This window comes from Choloepus didactylus, chromosome 21, assembly GCF_015220235.1.
Source record: "Choloepus didactylus isolate mChoDid1 chromosome 21, mChoDid1.pri, whole genome shotgun sequence".
In the NCBI taxonomy this organism is placed as follows: domain Eukaryota; kingdom Metazoa; phylum Chordata; class Mammalia; order Pilosa; family Megalonychidae; genus Choloepus; species Choloepus didactylus.
In genome coordinates this window covers 12,708,217-12,726,835 of record NC_051327.1, presented here as the reverse complement: position 1 = coordinate 12,726,835, position 18,619 = coordinate 12,708,217, and the positions used below count along the sequence as shown (strand labels likewise).

Here is an 18,619-nt window from a genome sequence, read left to right as displayed (position 1 = left end):
TAGGTGGATGGATGGATGGATGGGTGGATGAGTAGATGGATAGATGGGTGGATGGATAGTCGAGTTCCTGCCATACTTAACCCATTTCTGGGTGCATATAATCAGATAATGTGGTTTCTCCAAAGGAAAAGGGGAGGGTTGTGTCATCACCTGGGTGAGGCAAAATATTATTTGTAATTGCAAACAACCCATTTTTTTCATTACAAGAGAAGAGAACTGACCCCAGACTTGGATTTAAGTATATATTTCAAAAACAACTTTTTAATTTACAAGCCGGAAGCTTCTGTACTTTGCTGAAGTAGGGATAGGGGGCCGTTTCTTCTCATCCATCTAGTAATTATTGGACACACACTGTTAAGCAGGAATACAAATAGAAGTGGAAGTGATAAGACAGAAGTGGGAAGGAATGAGTTCTTTCCTTCTTTTTTTTTTTTTTCAACTTTGAAATGAACACCGCACACCAACATGAATGGGTAGTTGACTCTTAGTGAAGCACTTGTGGGAACTGGGTTTCAATAAAGATGCGGTAAACTGCTTTGTACCACTTTGCGGGTTTAGGAAAAACACAGTGTTCGGGGAGGTTAGGAAAGGTTCTGTACCCTCTCTTGTTTTGATTTGATTCACAGACATTCACTAATTAGCTCTTCTGAACAGCTGATTTGCATTATAGTAAGGCAGCGTTTGTTAAGGAGGGCTTCCTACACTACCAGTTCTGCCAGCTGGCACCAGAAAAGAAAGAGAGAAGAGACACAAAGCAGCTTTCAGGCTGTGGCCATCTTGTCCTTGGTAACGGAGGTGGTCCTGGTCAAGATGGCTTTCCCCACAGTAGCCAGCATTTCAGGCTCGTGTGGGAGGGGAGGTGGAGCCGCCTGATCCCTTAGGACTGGGCATCGCAAAGCTGCTGGTGGAAGCACATGGAGCATGCAAAGCACCCTTGTTTCACAGGAAGAGCCTTTGCAGCCAAGATGTGCTGGAAGTTTTGGGGACATGGAAGGTGGTTTTCTCTGAAATGTCTTCCTTCTGACCACGATGCTCTTTCTTGTTCCAGAAACCAGGAAAATGGTGTGCTATGCACGTCCACATTGCCTGGCAGATTTACCACCACCAACAGAAAGTCAAGGTCAGTCTTGCCCTCCCAGTCGGGGGGGGGGGGGGTCCGTGTGGGTCACGTGGGGTTGTGATCTGTTGACTGAGAACCCAATTAAGGAGACATTTAAAACAGATTCTAAAGATCTACAGGCAGGAAGGATCAAGTTCTTCTTGGAAAAGCTATTTGGATGTCTTAGTAATAATTAGGGAAACCACCAGCAAAAAATCACAAAACAAAAGCAAACCTGTATCTCCTTGTTTTGTTTTATGACTTTGTCATCTTGTGGCTCCCACATGCTTAAATATGAATTAAATCCTAAAAAATAAAGGTTTTGGAAATCTAATGATAGTGACCAAGAATTGGACTATAGAAGAATAAAAATTTGGAAAATACTTATTACCTGGGAAGGACTATAAATGAGAGTTGTTTGGTTGGGTTCGGTTTGGTTTTTAAATAAAAATGGAATGCATTCTTTTAATTCTATGCCTTTGGAACAATGAGTAATTTATGCCCTATATGAAGGCGATGCTATTGTACGTCCATTAACAATGCATTTTATTAAAGACTGCTCTTCCAGGAGTGATACTTCATTGACAGTGGCCACCCTATATGCTCATTTAGTCCTCCTGACAACCAGCAGAAGTTAGAGGACAGTCAGTACTCGTCAGCAAGAGGCTCAAGTTAACTGCCCACGTATAGCTGTATACATTCTGCGCCTGACTAGGACCTTTATTAATGCAACAGAGAAGAGATTCTGCAAGTAATTTGATACAGCATCAGTGCTTGGCTTAAGGAACAAAGTAACTGACAAGTACACATTTTACAGTCTGGGTATTTACAGTCTGCTTAGCTGACTAGGAAAAAATGAGAGAAAACAACGAATCAGGAAATTCCAATAAGCTTCAGTTAATCCATTTCTTCATGAACAGGCTTTTAGTCTTAACAGCTTTGGGGAATCATCGAGAGAGTGCTACAAGAGACAGATAAGCAAAGAGAGCGAGCCAGTCAACACAGAAGAGAAATATTTTAAAAAAGCGTTAGGTAATTTTTTTAAAAGTCCTAGTTAAAAGTTTAAAAGCAAATCTTTAGTAAATGAACTCAAGATATTTTGCTGTGGATGCCAAATACCCGCTCTTCCTCCTAACATCCCATCAGTGAGTTTTGCTCACTTTTACTTTATTGTTAGTCAAGGTTTAATTAGAAACCTTATGGTTTAGCTTATTTAGAAAATACGCGTGCTTTGAAGACCTAACTAGATTGTGATGCTTAGTTCAGTTCACTTTTTGTTCTGGATGATGTGGTTAATGGAACTGTAGGTAAGACACATCTTCCTACTAACACTTTTGGTTAAAAGCAATGAAGGATGTTATATGTGCACACTTTAGCAACTTCTTCCCATAAAAGTGTCCCCAATGACGAAAACTTTCATTATCCCAATTCAATTAGAAAGACCTCTTGAACACAAGATAGTTCTGCTCATCTTCGTTTTTCAGCACACTGTTCATAATCCCCAAGCTCCAGTTTGCTTCATGGACTTAAGTTGTGGTTAATGGAAGTGTGCTGTGTCCCATGCAGTATTAGCGCTAAATAATTTGGCAACCAAGTTAAAGGAAGTACTCAAAAGATTTTTATAGATTTATGGTGAATTTGAAGCCTCGTTGCTTTGTAGTGGGGCTTTCATTATAGTATTCCCTGTAGATTTGAACAGAAGTTACATTATCCCCTTTCTCTTCAGCATTCATGCCCTCATTCTTTTAGTTACTCACCAAATATTTATTGAGTGAGCCTGCTACCTGCTTTACTGTGCAAGGCTCAGAGAGAGACAAAGATGACACTCCTCTCTGCTTCCTTCTGCTGCATAGAGCTCAGTAGTGAGAATCCGCATGTGAATAAAAGGTGATGGAGACTTGTATGCTTCCAAAGGCATTGCTTCTAGCTTGAGGGGCTCAGGTAGGTTTTAGACAATTGGTGTTAAGGATGAATGGGGTTTTGACCTTCAGCATTAAGAGAAGAGCAAACTTCCCTTGGCTCTTTGACACTTTCACGCCATGCTTTGTCTCAGATGCCTCCTCGTCAGCTTTCTCTGTTGTAGAATGGGTCAGGGATTTACAGCAGAACATGACGGAGTTTGAGGTGGGGTAAGAATGAGGCCAAAAGGTCTGAGAACATCATATGAGTGTGAGGTGATTTGAAGAGTGAGAGTCACATGTAGAATGAGGACAGTGAAGGAAAGGGAGACTGGAAGACTACAAGGTTGTGGTGAGAGAAGGGAAATGAGAGCTGTAGATCTCGGGTACATCAAGATCAAGGTGTGGCAAAGAGAAGGCAGGCGAGAATCAGGAAGGTGGGCTAACACTGAAACCAGGCTGTGCAAAGGGCTGCCAACCTCGAGAATGCCGGAGGAGAGATAAGGGCAGTCCTAGAGGAAGGTGAGCTGAAACACCAGCTTGAGGATGGATAAATAAGAGGAAATAGAGTGGTTTAAGTAGAAGGCAAGGACTTCATAAAAGAGGAGCTCTTGATGGCTTGCTTACTGGTCTGAACTGACCCCCTCCTCTTCCTCTGCAAGGTGGGGGTAGTAGGAAAAGAAAGGGCCCCTCTCGGTTAAATTAATACCCCTACTTTGTTTTGTTTCTGTGTATCTGTAACATGATCATTTGAATATTAGCTTGTAGGCATGCAAATATTTCTTCATAACTTTCATTTACTAATGGACTGTGATCCATTAGACTATGGCAAAGAGTCATTAAACAATTAATTTACACAACAAATTATTCATGCAGAATTCCTAATAAAATGAGCTTTAAAATGCTATCGTTATAAAACTTGCTAAAATAGGCCTTTACTGCAAATAAGAAACTGCCTCAGGAGTGATGGCCATTTGAATAAATAGGATATATGGGGTTTTTTGCCTCAAAACTTATCACCTCTGAGACCCAACACTACTTTTGTCACTAGACAATTCTGATGTGAGAATCAGGTGCTGCCAGGAGCAGGCACAGCTGCCCTCTTAGGTTTGGGGGCTGAGTGGCTTGTGGGTTGCTGTGTTCTCGCAGCATTTGTAAAGCTGCACCTGACTGGGGCTCAGCCGGGTCAGTCTGGGGCTCCTTGTGAACATCGTTCTTCGCTGCTCTTCCTCCTGGGGTTTTGTTTCTCTAGAAACAGATGCAGTCAGACCCGCATAAGTTGGACTTTGGACTGAAACCTGAGTTCCTGAGCCGCCCGCCGGGCCCCACTCTCTTTGGAGCCATCCACCACCCCCACGACCTGGCGCGGCCTTCGACTTTGTTCTCTGCCGCTGGTGAGTCCTAGGAGGGCTGAAAAACGCAGCCCTTGGGAGCTAAATAAATTACGTTTGCACCCTTTGCCTCCCCTCGGTCATGACCTAAAACAATGCAATTTCTGCCAGCTTGCAAGACTACATCCTAGTCGGTGTGGGGAGAGGGACCTTCTTCGCTGATATGCCCTCTTTTAATTAAAGAAGGCAGGAAAGATCATATTTCCCTTTTGGGGGCTCGTTGATTCAGCTCACGATCTTTTTCTGTATGAAACCAGTATAGCACACAAGCGTGTCAGATGCTGTTGAGAAAGATCCGAAAGCTTACTGCTGGTGCCCACACAGCACTCAGGAATTGTGCAGGAGAATACTCAGTCATGCTGTGTGTGAGAGTCCGAGGATAAGGAAACAGAATTAGGATAGTTGTGGCATGGTCTGTGATAAGGAGGGCAAACGAGTCAGTTGCTGATTTTCTCTGTTGCAGAACTTAATATTATTGCATGGTTGGTTATAGTGACACAGGAAACAGGGGACAGGGTTTTAAACCACCCAAAAGGCCTGTTAACTAGATGAGTGATTCTTAAGCTTTGAGAACAAACACTTCAAATTTCTTGGACATGCCAAAGTGGGGAGTCGGGGGAGAACTGCCACATCAGATAACAGGGTCCATTTCGGCTCTGGGTGCATGTAAAGCAAGATTGGCGTAAAGAGTATTTGGTAGAAGAGAACCACTATCCTGGTAGCAAGTTCCTTGGCATGCCGTCTTTTCTAAAGCTGTTTTTGGTGCACGGTTCCTGGCACAGAGCTCCCTCGGTGACCACTTGTGAACGGTGGCATTGAGCTCGTTCACGTTTCCAAAGGAACGAGTCCCATAATTTCACACCCTCTGGGTTAAGTAGAATTTATTCTTTTAGACAGAAATCCTCAAGGGGCTTGCTGTTTCTAGTCCTCAGGGAATAAATTTCACATCCATTTTTCCTACTGCCTTTCCAGGCTTTTATTATCCAAGACTCATTTTTGGTGGAACTAAGGTTCCTCCATTCAGGAAGAAAAAACACCACATTGCAAGAAATAATCATTATAATGGGCCTTGTTGCCAAAGCCAGTGAATCACCCTTGAGGTTAGATGAAATTTAATAAGGTCTCGGGTTTTTCTGTGACAGTTCTGTCCAGGGACATATTTGAAGGCTCTGTTACCATGGCATCTGGGCTCTGAGACAGGGCTAACACATTAAGAGCAATTTTTGGAGAGAAATAGAGAGATTTCTCCCTGGCTTCCATTTGAGCCAAGCGGATGAATTGGCTTCGTTTGCTTCAATAATTCTGGAACTGCAAGGCACCCCTCGGGGCCCTGGGCTGAAGCAAAACTCCAGTCTTCATTGAAGCATTAATTAGCTTGTACTACACAGATGGTATGCAGCCAACATTTTTATTTATGTAGCAACACTACTGATGCCTAATGAATTTGCTTTGTGGAGATGGGGTGTCATTTTTGCACTTCCCGTGTGGAAGGGTAAGTCTCCATCTAGTGCTGAGTGGTAGATAACCTCTCAGGTGCCTTCCAGTTCTGAGATGCCGTGACTCTGTAACAGATGATCCTGTGCTGAGTTCCCCCGCAAACCCAGGCACAGAAAGCCCTTGCGTTCCAGAGAACTGCAATCTAAAAGATAAATTGAGTTTTAATAGGATGTAGAGAAGGGCAGCACACCCTCCTACATCTGATCTGTTTTCTTGAGGGAATTTATATTTGTTTATAGGACCTTTGCCAAAATGCAAGGGATTATAGAACAGTTATTAGTAAATTCATTAATTCAGGCTCTGTTCATACATCTATTCAGGAATGTAATCTTTTTTAGCATAAGCAATGTTGGATTTTGCCCCCAAATGGTTATTTGGTGAAACTTTTAACTGGTATGTATAATTTGCACATACTTGTTAAATTGTACCACTTTCCTCTTGCTATTGGGTACTAATGCCTGAAATAGACTAGAGAGGTTTCTTCAGATGACCTCCACAGATCTCTTGACCAGAGCAAAGCCTGCCTCCTGGAGAGCTGCCCCTCATCTGTTAGCCACGTGTTAGCAGACCAGCTTGATGCCCTAAGCTTTTCGAAATGTTGCCCCTCCCTTAGTCACATACACATATGCACAAGCTTCTTGCTTGCTTTTCCTCTTTCCTTCCTTTCCCAACTTCCTGCAAGAAAAGGATTCGAGGCATTTTAAAGAATTAGTTATTTAAGGCAAAACATAAAGCAGAGGAGGAAATGCAGGCATAACGGGAAAAACAAGGGGAAAATGACCACTAAATTAGACCTGAGTTCCCTGGCCAGGAGAATAAAAATTAATACAGTCAATGACAAGATTTTGGTGTCCAAGCAAATATGAATCAACTTTTCCTGGCAGGGAAAATTGAGAGAAATCAAAGGACTTCATCTCCCACAACTTAAAAGTAACTCACCTTTGATGGGTTTCATAGGGCTATGGTTTATAATATCCTCCAAAGTGGGTCCAAAAGAGCTGACACGTTCTTCAGGAAAAGGGATTCTGCAGGGGCCCAAGCATGCAGCTTCCTGACAGCCACTCCTGTGTTTCTCCAAGTAAAGATTTGTCCCATGAGATGCTCTATCAAGAAAGTATTCCATGGTCAGTTTTTCTGGAACGTCCCAGAGAATGAGTGGGTATGCTAGCATATTAATGGCTCCAAGAAGTCCTTCAGTAGAGAACCTTACTTGACACCTTTTAACCCAGTATTTCCCCAAACTTACTTGGTTATAGAAACTTCCGTCCCCTCTCCCGACAATTATCTCGATGTCCTGGCTTCTTAAAAAAATAGCAAGTCTTTTTGATGATGGCCAGCCCAGCTTGGAAAGGGGAAAGGGGGTGATTTGTTTTCTGCTTCCTAACAAGAACATTTTTTATTACCCTGTGTGTTGCCTGCAGGGGCCTGGATGGACTTTAGCCATGTCCTTCCTTTACCGTGTTTTCTCGGGGGGGCTTAAATAGCTAGGAGCTGGCTGCATTACAGAAGTTGGCTTCTTGTGAGCTCTGACTTGGTTCTGTTTGACTTAATAGGTGCTGCACACCCGACTGGGACCCCTTTTGGGCCCCCTCCTCACCACAGCAACTTTCTAAACCCTGCTGCTCACCTAGGTGAGTTGCCCGTTGATGACAGTCATGGACATGGGTATTTTAGAAAACTGTTGTTTACTGTGTGTGCTTCAGCTGTGTACTTCCTGGCAAGCTGGCGAAGGTCCAAACCACCTCACCTACCACTTGGGGACGTGAGCATCTCCTGTGCCACGTTCTTTCAGTAGTGGCTCTGTCCACAGTAATGGTTTGGTGTGAAGTTACTGATGGTGCGTGGGTGACAGCTATGCCTCAGTTCTTCTGGGAATCCAGGTTTACGACAGCCTGTCCCTGGCCCCATATCCAAGGTCACCTCTAGGAGGTAGAATGCCAAGACGATGTTATGAAGACACATTATCCATGTTTTTTATTACTTCACATTTTACTGCCCTGTCAATTTATCTCTTCTTCAGAAAGTTGCCTACTTTTTGCAGCCTTTGTCTATTTGATTTCTGCTAAGTGTACAAGCAGATAGATACAGGCAATGCTGTGCTCAATGACAGCATATAGAACACGTGCGCATTCAGAATTTCCTCGTGGAAAGCTTTGTTTTAAGAGACAGACCACATTCCTCGAGAGGGGAGACTGGGCAGGGAGGTAGCTTAGGACAGTGTGGCTTGATCAGTGTTTCCCACTGGTCAAAGGAAGGAAGGTGCAAAATGCACAGTTCTGGAAAAATAGCCCTCATAAATATTTTCGTAACCCTGTGCCTAAATCCAAATGCAATAAAAGCCTTGTATAAAAACTGCACTGGGAGAAGTGGGAAAGTTCAAGCCTGGATATAGAGAGGCTTGACTTGCCCAGCAACGAGGAAGCTCTTCTCTGTGCCTTACTCTGTAGACTCTGGTAACCCTCTCCCCCTTCCCAATCTTGTGCACAGAGCCTTTTAATCGGCCGTCTACATTCACGGGCCTAGCAGCAGTTGGTGGCAATGCCTTCGGTGGACTTGGAAATCCTTCAGTTAGTGAGTACCTCTAGCTTTTTAAAATCTGCCTTGGACTGTCTGTCCCCTCTGATCTGTATATGGCTCAGACCTTTCTAGACTGTGAGCATAGAAAACTATGCTCTTGGCAAACAAATTTAGATTACACTGTTGCAGAAGCAGGCCTAAACAACAGAGCTAAGTGTAAGGGTGCATTTACAACTAAACGATGATTTTAATTAAGTACAGCCCACCGTTAATTTATGTGGTTGATTGACCGCCAGAAAGTTTATTTCAGTTCCTAGTTTCATCCATATTCCATCTCTACTCTCCCAGTACAGCACCCATTTAGAAGTGAAGACAGTTTTTAAATTTCAGCTTGACTTTGGCATTACTGGGATTGAAAACAAAAAATCAGTGAGGAATAGCAGGAAAAATTTACCAGGCTCGGGATAGTCAAGAGTTGACAACACTTTGTAATTTTATTGTATACTTAGGGGGGATGGGAGTGGTTTTTTCTGTAATCTGTGAGGATGATATGGTGTTCTACCATTAAAATTTTAGCTAAAAGAGGAAGAGACTTACAGCAACTGTTTGTGTTCTAAACATTGTTTTGGTCACTGACTGTTAAACTTACCTTCTTTCATGCTATATATCATATTGTGGTACAAGAGACATAAAATACAGCTCTAAGCATACCATCATGATGCATAATTTATTTAAAATATAAAGGGAAAACCTTATGCAACTGTCTACATCATCGGACCTGTCAGATCTCTGGCGTGTGTTTTACTTTGCTAAAGTTGTGAAAGAGTAGCCCTCTTAGTAACAGAGTTGTCTGGGGAGAAGATAACCGTGAATTACACTCTGAATTAATCCAAGTCACACCATCAAAATACACCCTTCTGCATGCTTGGAACTTCTGCATGTCCAGATGTGTTTGAGTAGGCTTTACTTGTCATTCCCCTCCCCCCTTTGCCTTGGATAAGGGGGGAGAAAAAAAGCTGTGTGAGCTGCCTTGCCAGAGTAGGACAAGAGTTCCTCTAATGAATTTGTTAATCTCCTTTCCTTTTCCAGCTCCCAATAATATGTATTCATTTTAACTCTGAATGCTGTTAAAAGTTTTTTGGTAAGTACCTTCATTACAGCAGATTATATAATTTCTCTTAAACCTTTTTGTTCTCCACTTCACCATTTCAGCACCCAACTCAATGTTCGGCCACAAGGATGGCCCCAGTGTGCAGAACTTTAGCAACCCTCACGAGCCCTGGAACCGGCTGCACCGAACGCCTCCGTCGTTCCCGACCCCTCCGCCCTGGCTGAAGCCAGGGGAGCTGGAGCGCAGCGCGTCCGCTGCAGCTCCTGACAGAGATAGAGATGTAGATAAACGAGACTCATCCGTTAGTAAAGATGACAAAGAAAGGTACGCAAAGACCCCGCTCTCGAGTCCCAATGGGGGAGCCCGCTCTGTGCCAAGTACCAGTGTGACCGGCCGTCCACCCTCCCTGTCCCAGCCTTGCACTCCCAGGGAGCCCGGAGCCCTCGCTCCTGCACCTGTAGGGCTAGCAGGTCCCCGCAGTTCTCGAATGGCCACCCTAGGGCCCTGTACTCTATAGTGACCACAGATGACAGTTAGAGTCCTCACCTAGAAGCAGCTCTACATTAAGAGCACCCAGAGTTCCTTTGCGCAGTAGCATATCCAGATAGAAATCTTTCTCCAAAAGATAGTGAGTTGGAGCTTCGGACGAAACACAACACAGCATGACTCAGTGCCATATTTGCTTTCAAGTTTGTGCAGTCCATTCAATCATCCATAGGTTTTTCTCTCTCTCTCTCGCTTTCTTTTTGTTTTCTTTTAGAAAGTCATGTTTGCATTGCCTCATCATATTTTTTCTCAAGTTTTGTTCAAACTGAAATCCTGGTGCTCACAGATGACTAATATAATCTTGCTAACCTAGATTTAGAAAAATATCAACATGCAGTTGTTTTGGGTTTCGTTGTTGGTTGTTTGGTTGTTGTTTTTGCTGTTTTAAACCAGTGGATAATTATTACTAACAATTTTTTATCTCCGTACACCCCTGCCTGAAAAAGAAGTAGCCTTAAAGATTAAAAACGTGTTATAGAATTTTTTCTGAAGAATGTCATAAGCATTCTTGACAAAGGTACTTTTTTTTTTCTTTCTTTAGGCTATTTTCATTTTGAATGAATTGATAATCAAGAAATGCACAAGATATGCTTAACAGAAAAATACCAAATAACAATTTCTCTTGGTACTTACTTTTGGTACTTACAACTCAAACTTGATGCAAATTTTCTTTAATTTTTCTTCTGTACATCATGTGTGTGTGTCTCCTAGTAATTTAAAGAAATTCAACTCTGCAGGCTGTATACGTGGCAGGTTAGTAGATACTCATCATAGTGCATCATGCTAACTGATTTCTTATAAAAGAAAAAGACCAGATTTTCCTTGAAGGCATTACAATACAAAACCTCTTAACCAATGGGAGGATCATTTCCAAAATTGGGCTTTTAGGTTCTATTTGCCAAAACGAGGCTTGCCTCGGGCAGACAAACCCTAGACCATGTGCTCTCTTGAGACGTTCTCTCACTAAAGGGAGAACAGCAAAACCTTTCACCTTTTTCTTGAGGGGGTCAAAATGGCCTCTTAGATAAAAGTCAGGAAACTTAAATAAAATGCACTCCCCTTCTATTCTTATCTTTTGAACAGCTGTTTCTTCTCAGCCTTTGCATGTTGCCTGGAAACAAAATCTGAGGGGGTGGGGGGTCCTGCTGTCTCACCACAGCCATCCTTGTCATCCGGCGCTGGCCGTTACTGACACGACACCCTCTTCTCCTCACCCTCACCAGCTCTCTCAGGCTGTCCCCAAGGCTTGCCTGACTCTTATTCCAAACTCTCCAAGTTGCACCTTATTTCTGTTCTGCTGCTTTGCATTTTCTGTCCCCATCCAAGACAGGTCTCCCAAATTCTCGTTTCGCATTTTCGTTCATAGATGCACTTTGACATTGTCCTCGATTTCCCCCGTGAGGTTTTCTGTTTAGGGACCTGCTTTTCCTACTGGCTTTTCCCCATCTTGTCATCAGATTTTGACTTTCTTTCCCTTCCTAATGCAAAAGTAGCTGTTGCAACTCCGAAGTCCTGAAACTGCACTTTCCTTTCAAACCTCCCTCCTGGACTGTGTCTTGGAGATGGCTCTTTATTCTGAAACAAGTCATCTGGCATGAATGTCAAGTGCAAGAGGTGCTTGTAATATTTACTTGAAACTCTTTCTTCCACTGGCCGTGTGTTGCCACAGTTGGAAAAAAAGTCATATTTGCGTTGGGGCTTGCCAACGAAATAATGCTGAGAGTCTAGACAGACAGACAGCATCGCTCCATCCTTCGCTTAGTGACTAGCATGGGTCCATCTCCAGTCTGGCTCTCTGCCAGCCCTTCCTCTGTGATCTTGATCGAGGCATATGACTCTTAAATACAGAGAGAACTCTTTCCCCGCCTCGGACACTCCACCCACCCTCTTCCCTAGTACTTCACCCTCATAAAACTTCCTCTAAAATACAGGTAAGTCAGGCCAGGGTGGCTGGTTTTGCCCTAGAAAGGGCATGTCTGGAGGCCTTGGTGGCAGTGGGAACTAGACCCGAGCCAGTCCTCTTCACACCACCATTTCATTGGCATCCCCTTGCCAGGCCAACAAGCCCATTTCACGTGCTTTCTTGTCTGCCTCTTTCTTCCTTAGGGAAAGCGTTGAGAAAAGACACTCCAGCCATCCTTCACCAGCACCTCTCCTCCCGGTGAATGCCCTGGGACACACCCGCAGCTCCACTGAACAGATCAGGGGTCATCTGAACACTGAGGCTCGCGAGAAAGACAAATCCAAAGAGAGGGAGCGAGACCACTCGGAATCCCGAAAGGACCTGACTGCCGATGAGCACAAGGCAAAGGAGGCCCACCTGCCTGAGAAGGATGGGCACGGCCACGAGGGGCGGGCCGTGGGCGAAGAGGCCAAGCAGCTGGCCCGTGGGCCATCCCCCTACGTCCGGACCCCTGTCGTGGAGAGTACCAGGCCCAATAGCACCTCGAGCCGGGAGGCTGAGCAGCGCAAGAGCGAGCCAGCCTACGAGAACCCCAAGAAGAGCTCCGAGGTCAAGGTGAAGGAGGAACGCAAGGAAGACCACGACCTGCCCCTGGAGGCCCCGCAGACCCACCGGTCCTCAGAGCCGCCGCCCCCGAGCTCCTCGTCCGGCGTGCACCCAGGGCCCCTGGCCTCGATGCCCATGACGGTGGGGGTCGCGGGCCTCCATCCCATGAACAGCATCAGCGGCCTGGACCGGACGCGCATGATGACGCCGTTCATGGGCATCAGCCCCATCCCGGGCGGAGAGCGGTTCCCGTACCCTTCTTTCCACTGGGACCCCATACGGGACCCCCTGCGGGACCCGTACCGGGAACTGGACATCCACCGGAGAGACCCGCTGGGCAGGGACTTTCTGCTAAGGAACGACCCCCTCCACCGGCTCTCAACCCCCCGGCTGTACGAGGCTGAGCGCTCCTTCCGGGACAGGGAGCCGCACGACTACAACCACCACCACCACCACCACCACCACCCCCTGGCCGTGGACCCTCGGCGGGAGCATGAGCGCACCGGCCACCTGGACGAGCGGGAGCGCCTGCACATGCTGCGGGAAGACTACGAGCACGGCCGCCTCCACTCTGTGCACCCCGCCTCGCTCGAGGGACATCTCCCCCACCCCGGCCTCCTCACCCCGGGGCTCCCCAGCATGCACTACCCCCGAATCAGCCCCACCTCGGGACACCAGAACGGGCTTCTCAACAAGACCCCTCCCGCGGCGGCACTGAGTGCGCCCCCCCCTCTCATTTCCACCCTGGGGGGCCGCCCGGTCTCTCCCAGAAGGACGACTCCGCTGTCGGCAGAGATCAGGGAGAGACCCCCTTCCCACACGCTGAAGGATATTGAGGCGCGATAAGGAGAGAGGCACGCGGAAGAGGGAGAGGGGACGCCCACAAACACAAGGCAGGACTTGACGCAGAAGAGACCGAGAGTACTCCTGCATCAGTGACACAGACTGTGGGGGTGGAAAGCCCCCAACTCTCCCCCTTGTAAAAAATGTACAGACTCAAGTGCAGATTTTGAAATGTTTTTGTATATTATATGTTGAAATTTTTCAGATCTTTTAGCCAAGTCACCTTGTTCTCATGTCTCCTACTCTTTTTTTGTTTCCCGTATGAAACTTTTTGATTTGAACCAAAACAGCGAAGACGACAACACACACCAATTTGATGAGGATTGGGGGAAAAAAAAACAAAAAACGAGTCCACACGCTCCCGTCTTGCAAAGCTCTTTCAGACGAGAAGGGAAGGCCGTGTACATAGTTATGTAAAAAAAAAAAAAAAGAAAAAAAAAGATTGCTTCATGAGCTAATGGTTCATATATGCAAAAGGGTAAGATGAAAGCTTTACTTTGTACAAATGTAAATAGATAAAGATTAAGTAACATAATACATTAATACTTCTTAAAATGTGCTATTTGCAGACTTAATATCAGTGAACACAGTCCACGAAGGCTGTGTTCCCATATATTGTTATAGTCAGCTAAACCCTTCAACTATGCAACGAATGTTAGGGCTTTTCAGAAAAGCCCGCCTAACTCAAAGGAGCCTTTTCAAATCCATTTACAACCTACTTAAGGTCATATTTTCCCTGAACAAGCGCTTACGTCATATGACTCTGTTTTCCTTGCTTGTTTTTTCAAGTGGAGACGCATCCTCTTGCAGATTGGCCCCCAGGCTGGAACTTTGCATGTGAAGTTGCTGCTTGTGGGCTTTGGTGGGGGGTGGGGGGTGGGGGGCAGGCAGCCCCAGAAAGCTAACTGAGGGCATGAGCAGCCAGTGCCGGGGAGGATGGGATTTGTCAGACGCCAAAATCAGGGGACGGGTGGTGGCGTCCGTCAGAGATAAACAAGCCGCCAGAATCTCATCACCACCAGTCAAGTGATTCCGTACACACCTCGTGGTCGCCATGCCTTTTTTTAGTGTGTCCTGTTTCATACCTGTACACACTTCTTTGTTCTGTATTACGATTTAATTACACCCAAACAGATCCTGAAAGAAAGCATCACGTTTTCTCAGATGATGGATATGTTTTCACGGTTTTCAATAACTGATGAATTTAAGGTACAGATTTCCTGATGTGACTCATTGTGTTCCAGTTGGTAATAAAGCCCAAGAAAAGGGATAACAGGTCAGCCTTGTGGGAGCCATCGAGAGTTACAGAGGGCAAAAAGTGGCAGAGAAAAGTCTAGTGTGTGCGTGTGTTTTTAAGTTTGCATCAATCTTAATGTCTCTTCATAATACTTTTATAATACATTAAACCTCTTGTCTACATATTTGGAGAGAATATGACTTTACTAGCAGAGAAATACAATATATCTTGTCTACTGGACTGTAAAATATATGTATGAAATAAAATTAGTTCCATTTGGTCTTCTAGTATATTAAAGTGCTATCTGACGTTGTTATCCTGTTTTTGCAAAAAAAAAAAAAAAGTTAACTACAGACCATTGTTTCTAATAAGCAGAGAGATCTATTTTAGTAGTAAATGGAAGGTTTAGTTGTGAGCTTCAGATTTTGTGAACTCCAGATGTTGTGCGGTGTTTTTTTTTTTTTTTGGTTTTTTTTTTTTTTCTTAAGACAACAACTAAAAAAATCCAAGGAATATGTACACTGGAACAGTAGTGGTAGCTTTCAGTATTGTAAAGAGATTGTTCTATACAGACCTTTTTGCTGTTTATCCTGTATGTAATAAAGTCCTTTCTAGATCCTATGTGAAAAGAAAAGTGAAGCGACTGAATCTTCAGCATGTTCTCATCGGCGGAGACTTCTTGTGTCATGTAAACTGTGCCATGTTATTAAAAAATGTGAACAAAGCTTCCAGCTGCTTGTTTCTGTGAGATGGCCCATCCTTACAAGTAGGGAAGAAGCTGTGCTTGTACCAGGCTCTTGAAAACAAACACCCAGAACCCAGCCTGGGTGAGGACAGAAGGTCGACACAGTGGCTGGCTCCTGCCTAACTCATTTACCCGCCTACCAGTTAGTTTCTGTAAATGTCTGCACCCCACATGGCCAGTCGTGGGGGGTTTTGGTGGGGTTTTTTTGTTTTGTTTTGTTTTGGGTTTTTGTTGTTTTTATGTTCTAAAAACACTGTAAACATCATGGGAAACTACTTTTGGATTTTGGAGATGAATGTACATGTTATCCCAGTTAGCAAGTGCTGTTGGTGTCTCGAGCCTACTTCAAAACCCAGCATTTGCTTTATTTGCATTGATGAGAAATCTGATTCAGGGCCTCTGACAAGTCTTAGCTTGGTTTGTTCTTTTGCATTTCAACTGTGGAATTTGTTAGCTGTATGTTATTTCAGACCTCTATTTTTTTTTCCTGTCTCTGCTTTTTCTGTGTCTTGTGGAAATTCCGTGGCAAATCCTTGTCAGTTTGCAGACTTCTCTCTGTCTTCTCAAATCTGTTTTGTTTTTTCAAGATGTAAACAATTGTTAAATTTTCTTGTGTCAGCCTGATGAAACTGCTGTTTGTATGAGATGGAATAGGTGTGCGTATATTACTGAAAAAAAAAAAAAAAAAAACCTTCCTTTGTTCTCAGAAGTCCAGGTCAGCAGGACGTGGCTACCTGCTGAGTGGAAACTAGAAGTGGAAGTGAACAGAAAGCGGGGGGGGGGGCTCAGGGTCGCTGATGGGAGATTGCTGTGGGGCTCCCGTTGCACCGCAGGGCTGTTTGGAAAGTCCTGGCACCCTTGAAAAAGATTGTTCTGGCTGGGGAAATGGGCTTGCAGGTTTAAAAAGCTAATAGAGGGGCAGTGACTCCTCGAGCAAAGGCTCATGTTCATTCTGCACTATGTTTATATGTTAATAAGTGACTCCCAGACTGGAGGAAAATGACTTGAAGAAAAACTAGCGGATTGGAAAACATGGTAAACATGGTGTTGTTCCCAATCCGAGCAATTTTGCCTTCTTGGGACCTTACAGACACCAACTATCAGTGGTGTCTGGATTTGCTGTTTTGTCAGATCTCACTGCTTTCTGTTGTACACCTATTTTCTTGTCGCCATCTGCAATGTCAGAAACGTAGAAGAGTCAAACTCAAATCAGCCACGGTATTTAATCCCTGGGGCTCTATTCATCTCAACCTTTGCATATTTTCTAATTATATTCAGCTCCTTGGCATTGATGGGTACCAGCGCCAATTCGATTTCCTGCTAACCTATAGATGCGCTAATTATCTCCACTATCTTTGACTGACAATGATCTTGTTACCTGCTAATGGTACACGACAAGTAAAATAGCGAAAATAATGATGCAATAATTACCATTTCGGATGGGTATTTGCAGCAGCATTTGCTGTTTATCCTTTTTCTGCCTCAATCAAGGTGGATAAGAGGAAATAAGATGTTATTGTAGGTGTTCTAAATATATATATATATATATATAAATGTAGCATAAAAAGCATTTGGCAGAGCAATTAGCCGTCCCATTCTGGGACACTTAAGACCCTCTTGCGTATTTATATCCATCCTGATAAACAAGTCAGTTGAAGGAAAGGACAGGAAAAGTGACATGGGCCTTTTCATATGTATGTACTTGGACTTTTAATGTGTGCAGTCCCAGGGTCTATGGAAATTGTAGACTGGGTAAAGGCGATCCCAATTGCCAAACTCAATCCCAATTACAGGGTTATGAAGGTTCTTGCCAAAGGTTTGTTGAAATATTTGGCAGGACCGAAGGCCATGGGTTGGTGGTCCCAGGATTTCTAACTCGCAATCCTGGTTCCAGACCTCAGCGTTTTCTCACATGGTTGGGGGAGCACGGTACAATGAGAGCAGGGTCTAGTTAGAGCACCCGGGCTGGTGTCACTATCCGGTATCCGGGTCTCCACCTACTCTCCTACCTGTAACCTCCAGTGGCTCCCCGACACACACAAAGTGACATTTCACCATCCAAGACAGTATCTGAGGCTCTCCCCAGTGTGGCCTGGAAAGAGCACTGGACCAGAGCTGTCACCAGCCTGTGTTAGTGTCTTAGCGAAGGCATGCAGGAAATGAGCCTCAGCTTCCTTTTCTATAACTTGAATTTATTGGCCAATGTTTAAGGCATCTTGCAACTCTGTTTTTGTAGCTCTGTTGGGCCTCAGATTACTTTTTAACCTTACTTACTTTCTCACAGCCTCCAGCAAGGCAGGTTGAACCACCCCTGAAGGCCTCATTTCCCCAGGTAATTCCTCCCTCTGGAACCTTCCTAGGGCTTCATCATTCAGTTACTCCTTCCTGCTCTAGGGTCCTGCTCCATTGCCAGATGTTCAGCCCCTCGGCGTGTGCCCCAGGCATGGCCCTTGCAGATGATCCAGGAGGTAGAGGCCACACCGAGACTGGTTAAGTGACCTGGAAGACTGCACAGTGCCCTGGATTTCAAACCTTTCTGACTAACCTACAGTAGCAAATATATCACTATCCAATACACACACACGCACACACCTGCAAACCTGAAACAACTGATGAAACTACACTTAACCCTTGTAACATGCAGTGGACTCTGATTTGTTATTCAATCGACTAATTCCATTTTTTAAATGCTGATTGCAACCCACTGCTTAACTTCCGGACCTTTGCAAATCACGTGTCTCAAGCCCCAGTATCTTGGAAGAAATCCTCCAGGTTTTAAAAGAGGGCAAGACCTGCCCAGGCTGAGGATGAAGACCTCATCCCACAGCTGCTCCCCCATTTTACTCACCAGCTAACCCAGCAGATCTCACCTTGTCTCTTTCCTTAACAGCACTTTATGCTGCTGCCAGTTCTCTTCACTTTTCTCCCAGTTTCCAGAACCATCCTCATCTTCAGGAGGTCCCCAGACTTGAGCCAAGACTGCTCATCTGGCCTTCGAGGCCCTGCATCTTTGTCATCCTCATGCCATTTCCCATACCTACCAGCCACCCACACACCTCTGTGTCTTTGCTCCCTCTGCTACCCATTCTCCACCTGGCAAACTCTTACTCGTGCTTTGAGGCTCACCTCTAAATACTCCACCTCCATGAAGCCTCCCTGACTGTCCCTCATCCCAGACAGTTAATTGCTTAAATCAAGTTATCGGCTGCTGGGAACTTGCTAGAAA

At 44.8% G+C, this 18,619-nt stretch overlaps 1 protein-coding gene across 2 annotated transcripts in view; it reads left to right on the top strand.

Annotated features, from left to right (window-relative positions):
* The window catches only part of AUTS2 (activator of transcription and developmental regulator AUTS2), a 1,176,422-nt gene extending 1,161,049 nt beyond the window's left edge, over positions 1–15,373 (top strand). For both annotated transcript variants that reach the window (XM_037814365.1, XM_037814366.1), the window contains exons 14-19: positions 1,049–1,120; positions 4,250–4,391; positions 7,439–7,516; positions 8,373–8,456; positions 9,615–9,837; positions 12,166–15,373. In XM_037814365.1, the coding sequence (XP_037670293.1) occupies positions 1,049–1,120; positions 4,250–4,391; positions 7,439–7,516; positions 8,373–8,456; positions 9,615–9,837; positions 12,166–13,414 (1,848 nt within the window). In that variant the 3' untranslated portion in view covers positions 13,415–15,373. The remainder of the gene's footprint in view (positions 1–1,048; positions 1,121–4,249; positions 4,392–7,438; positions 7,517–8,372; positions 8,457–9,614; positions 9,838–12,165) is intronic.
* The last annotated feature ends 3,246 nt before the right edge of the window (positions 15,374–18,619 follow it).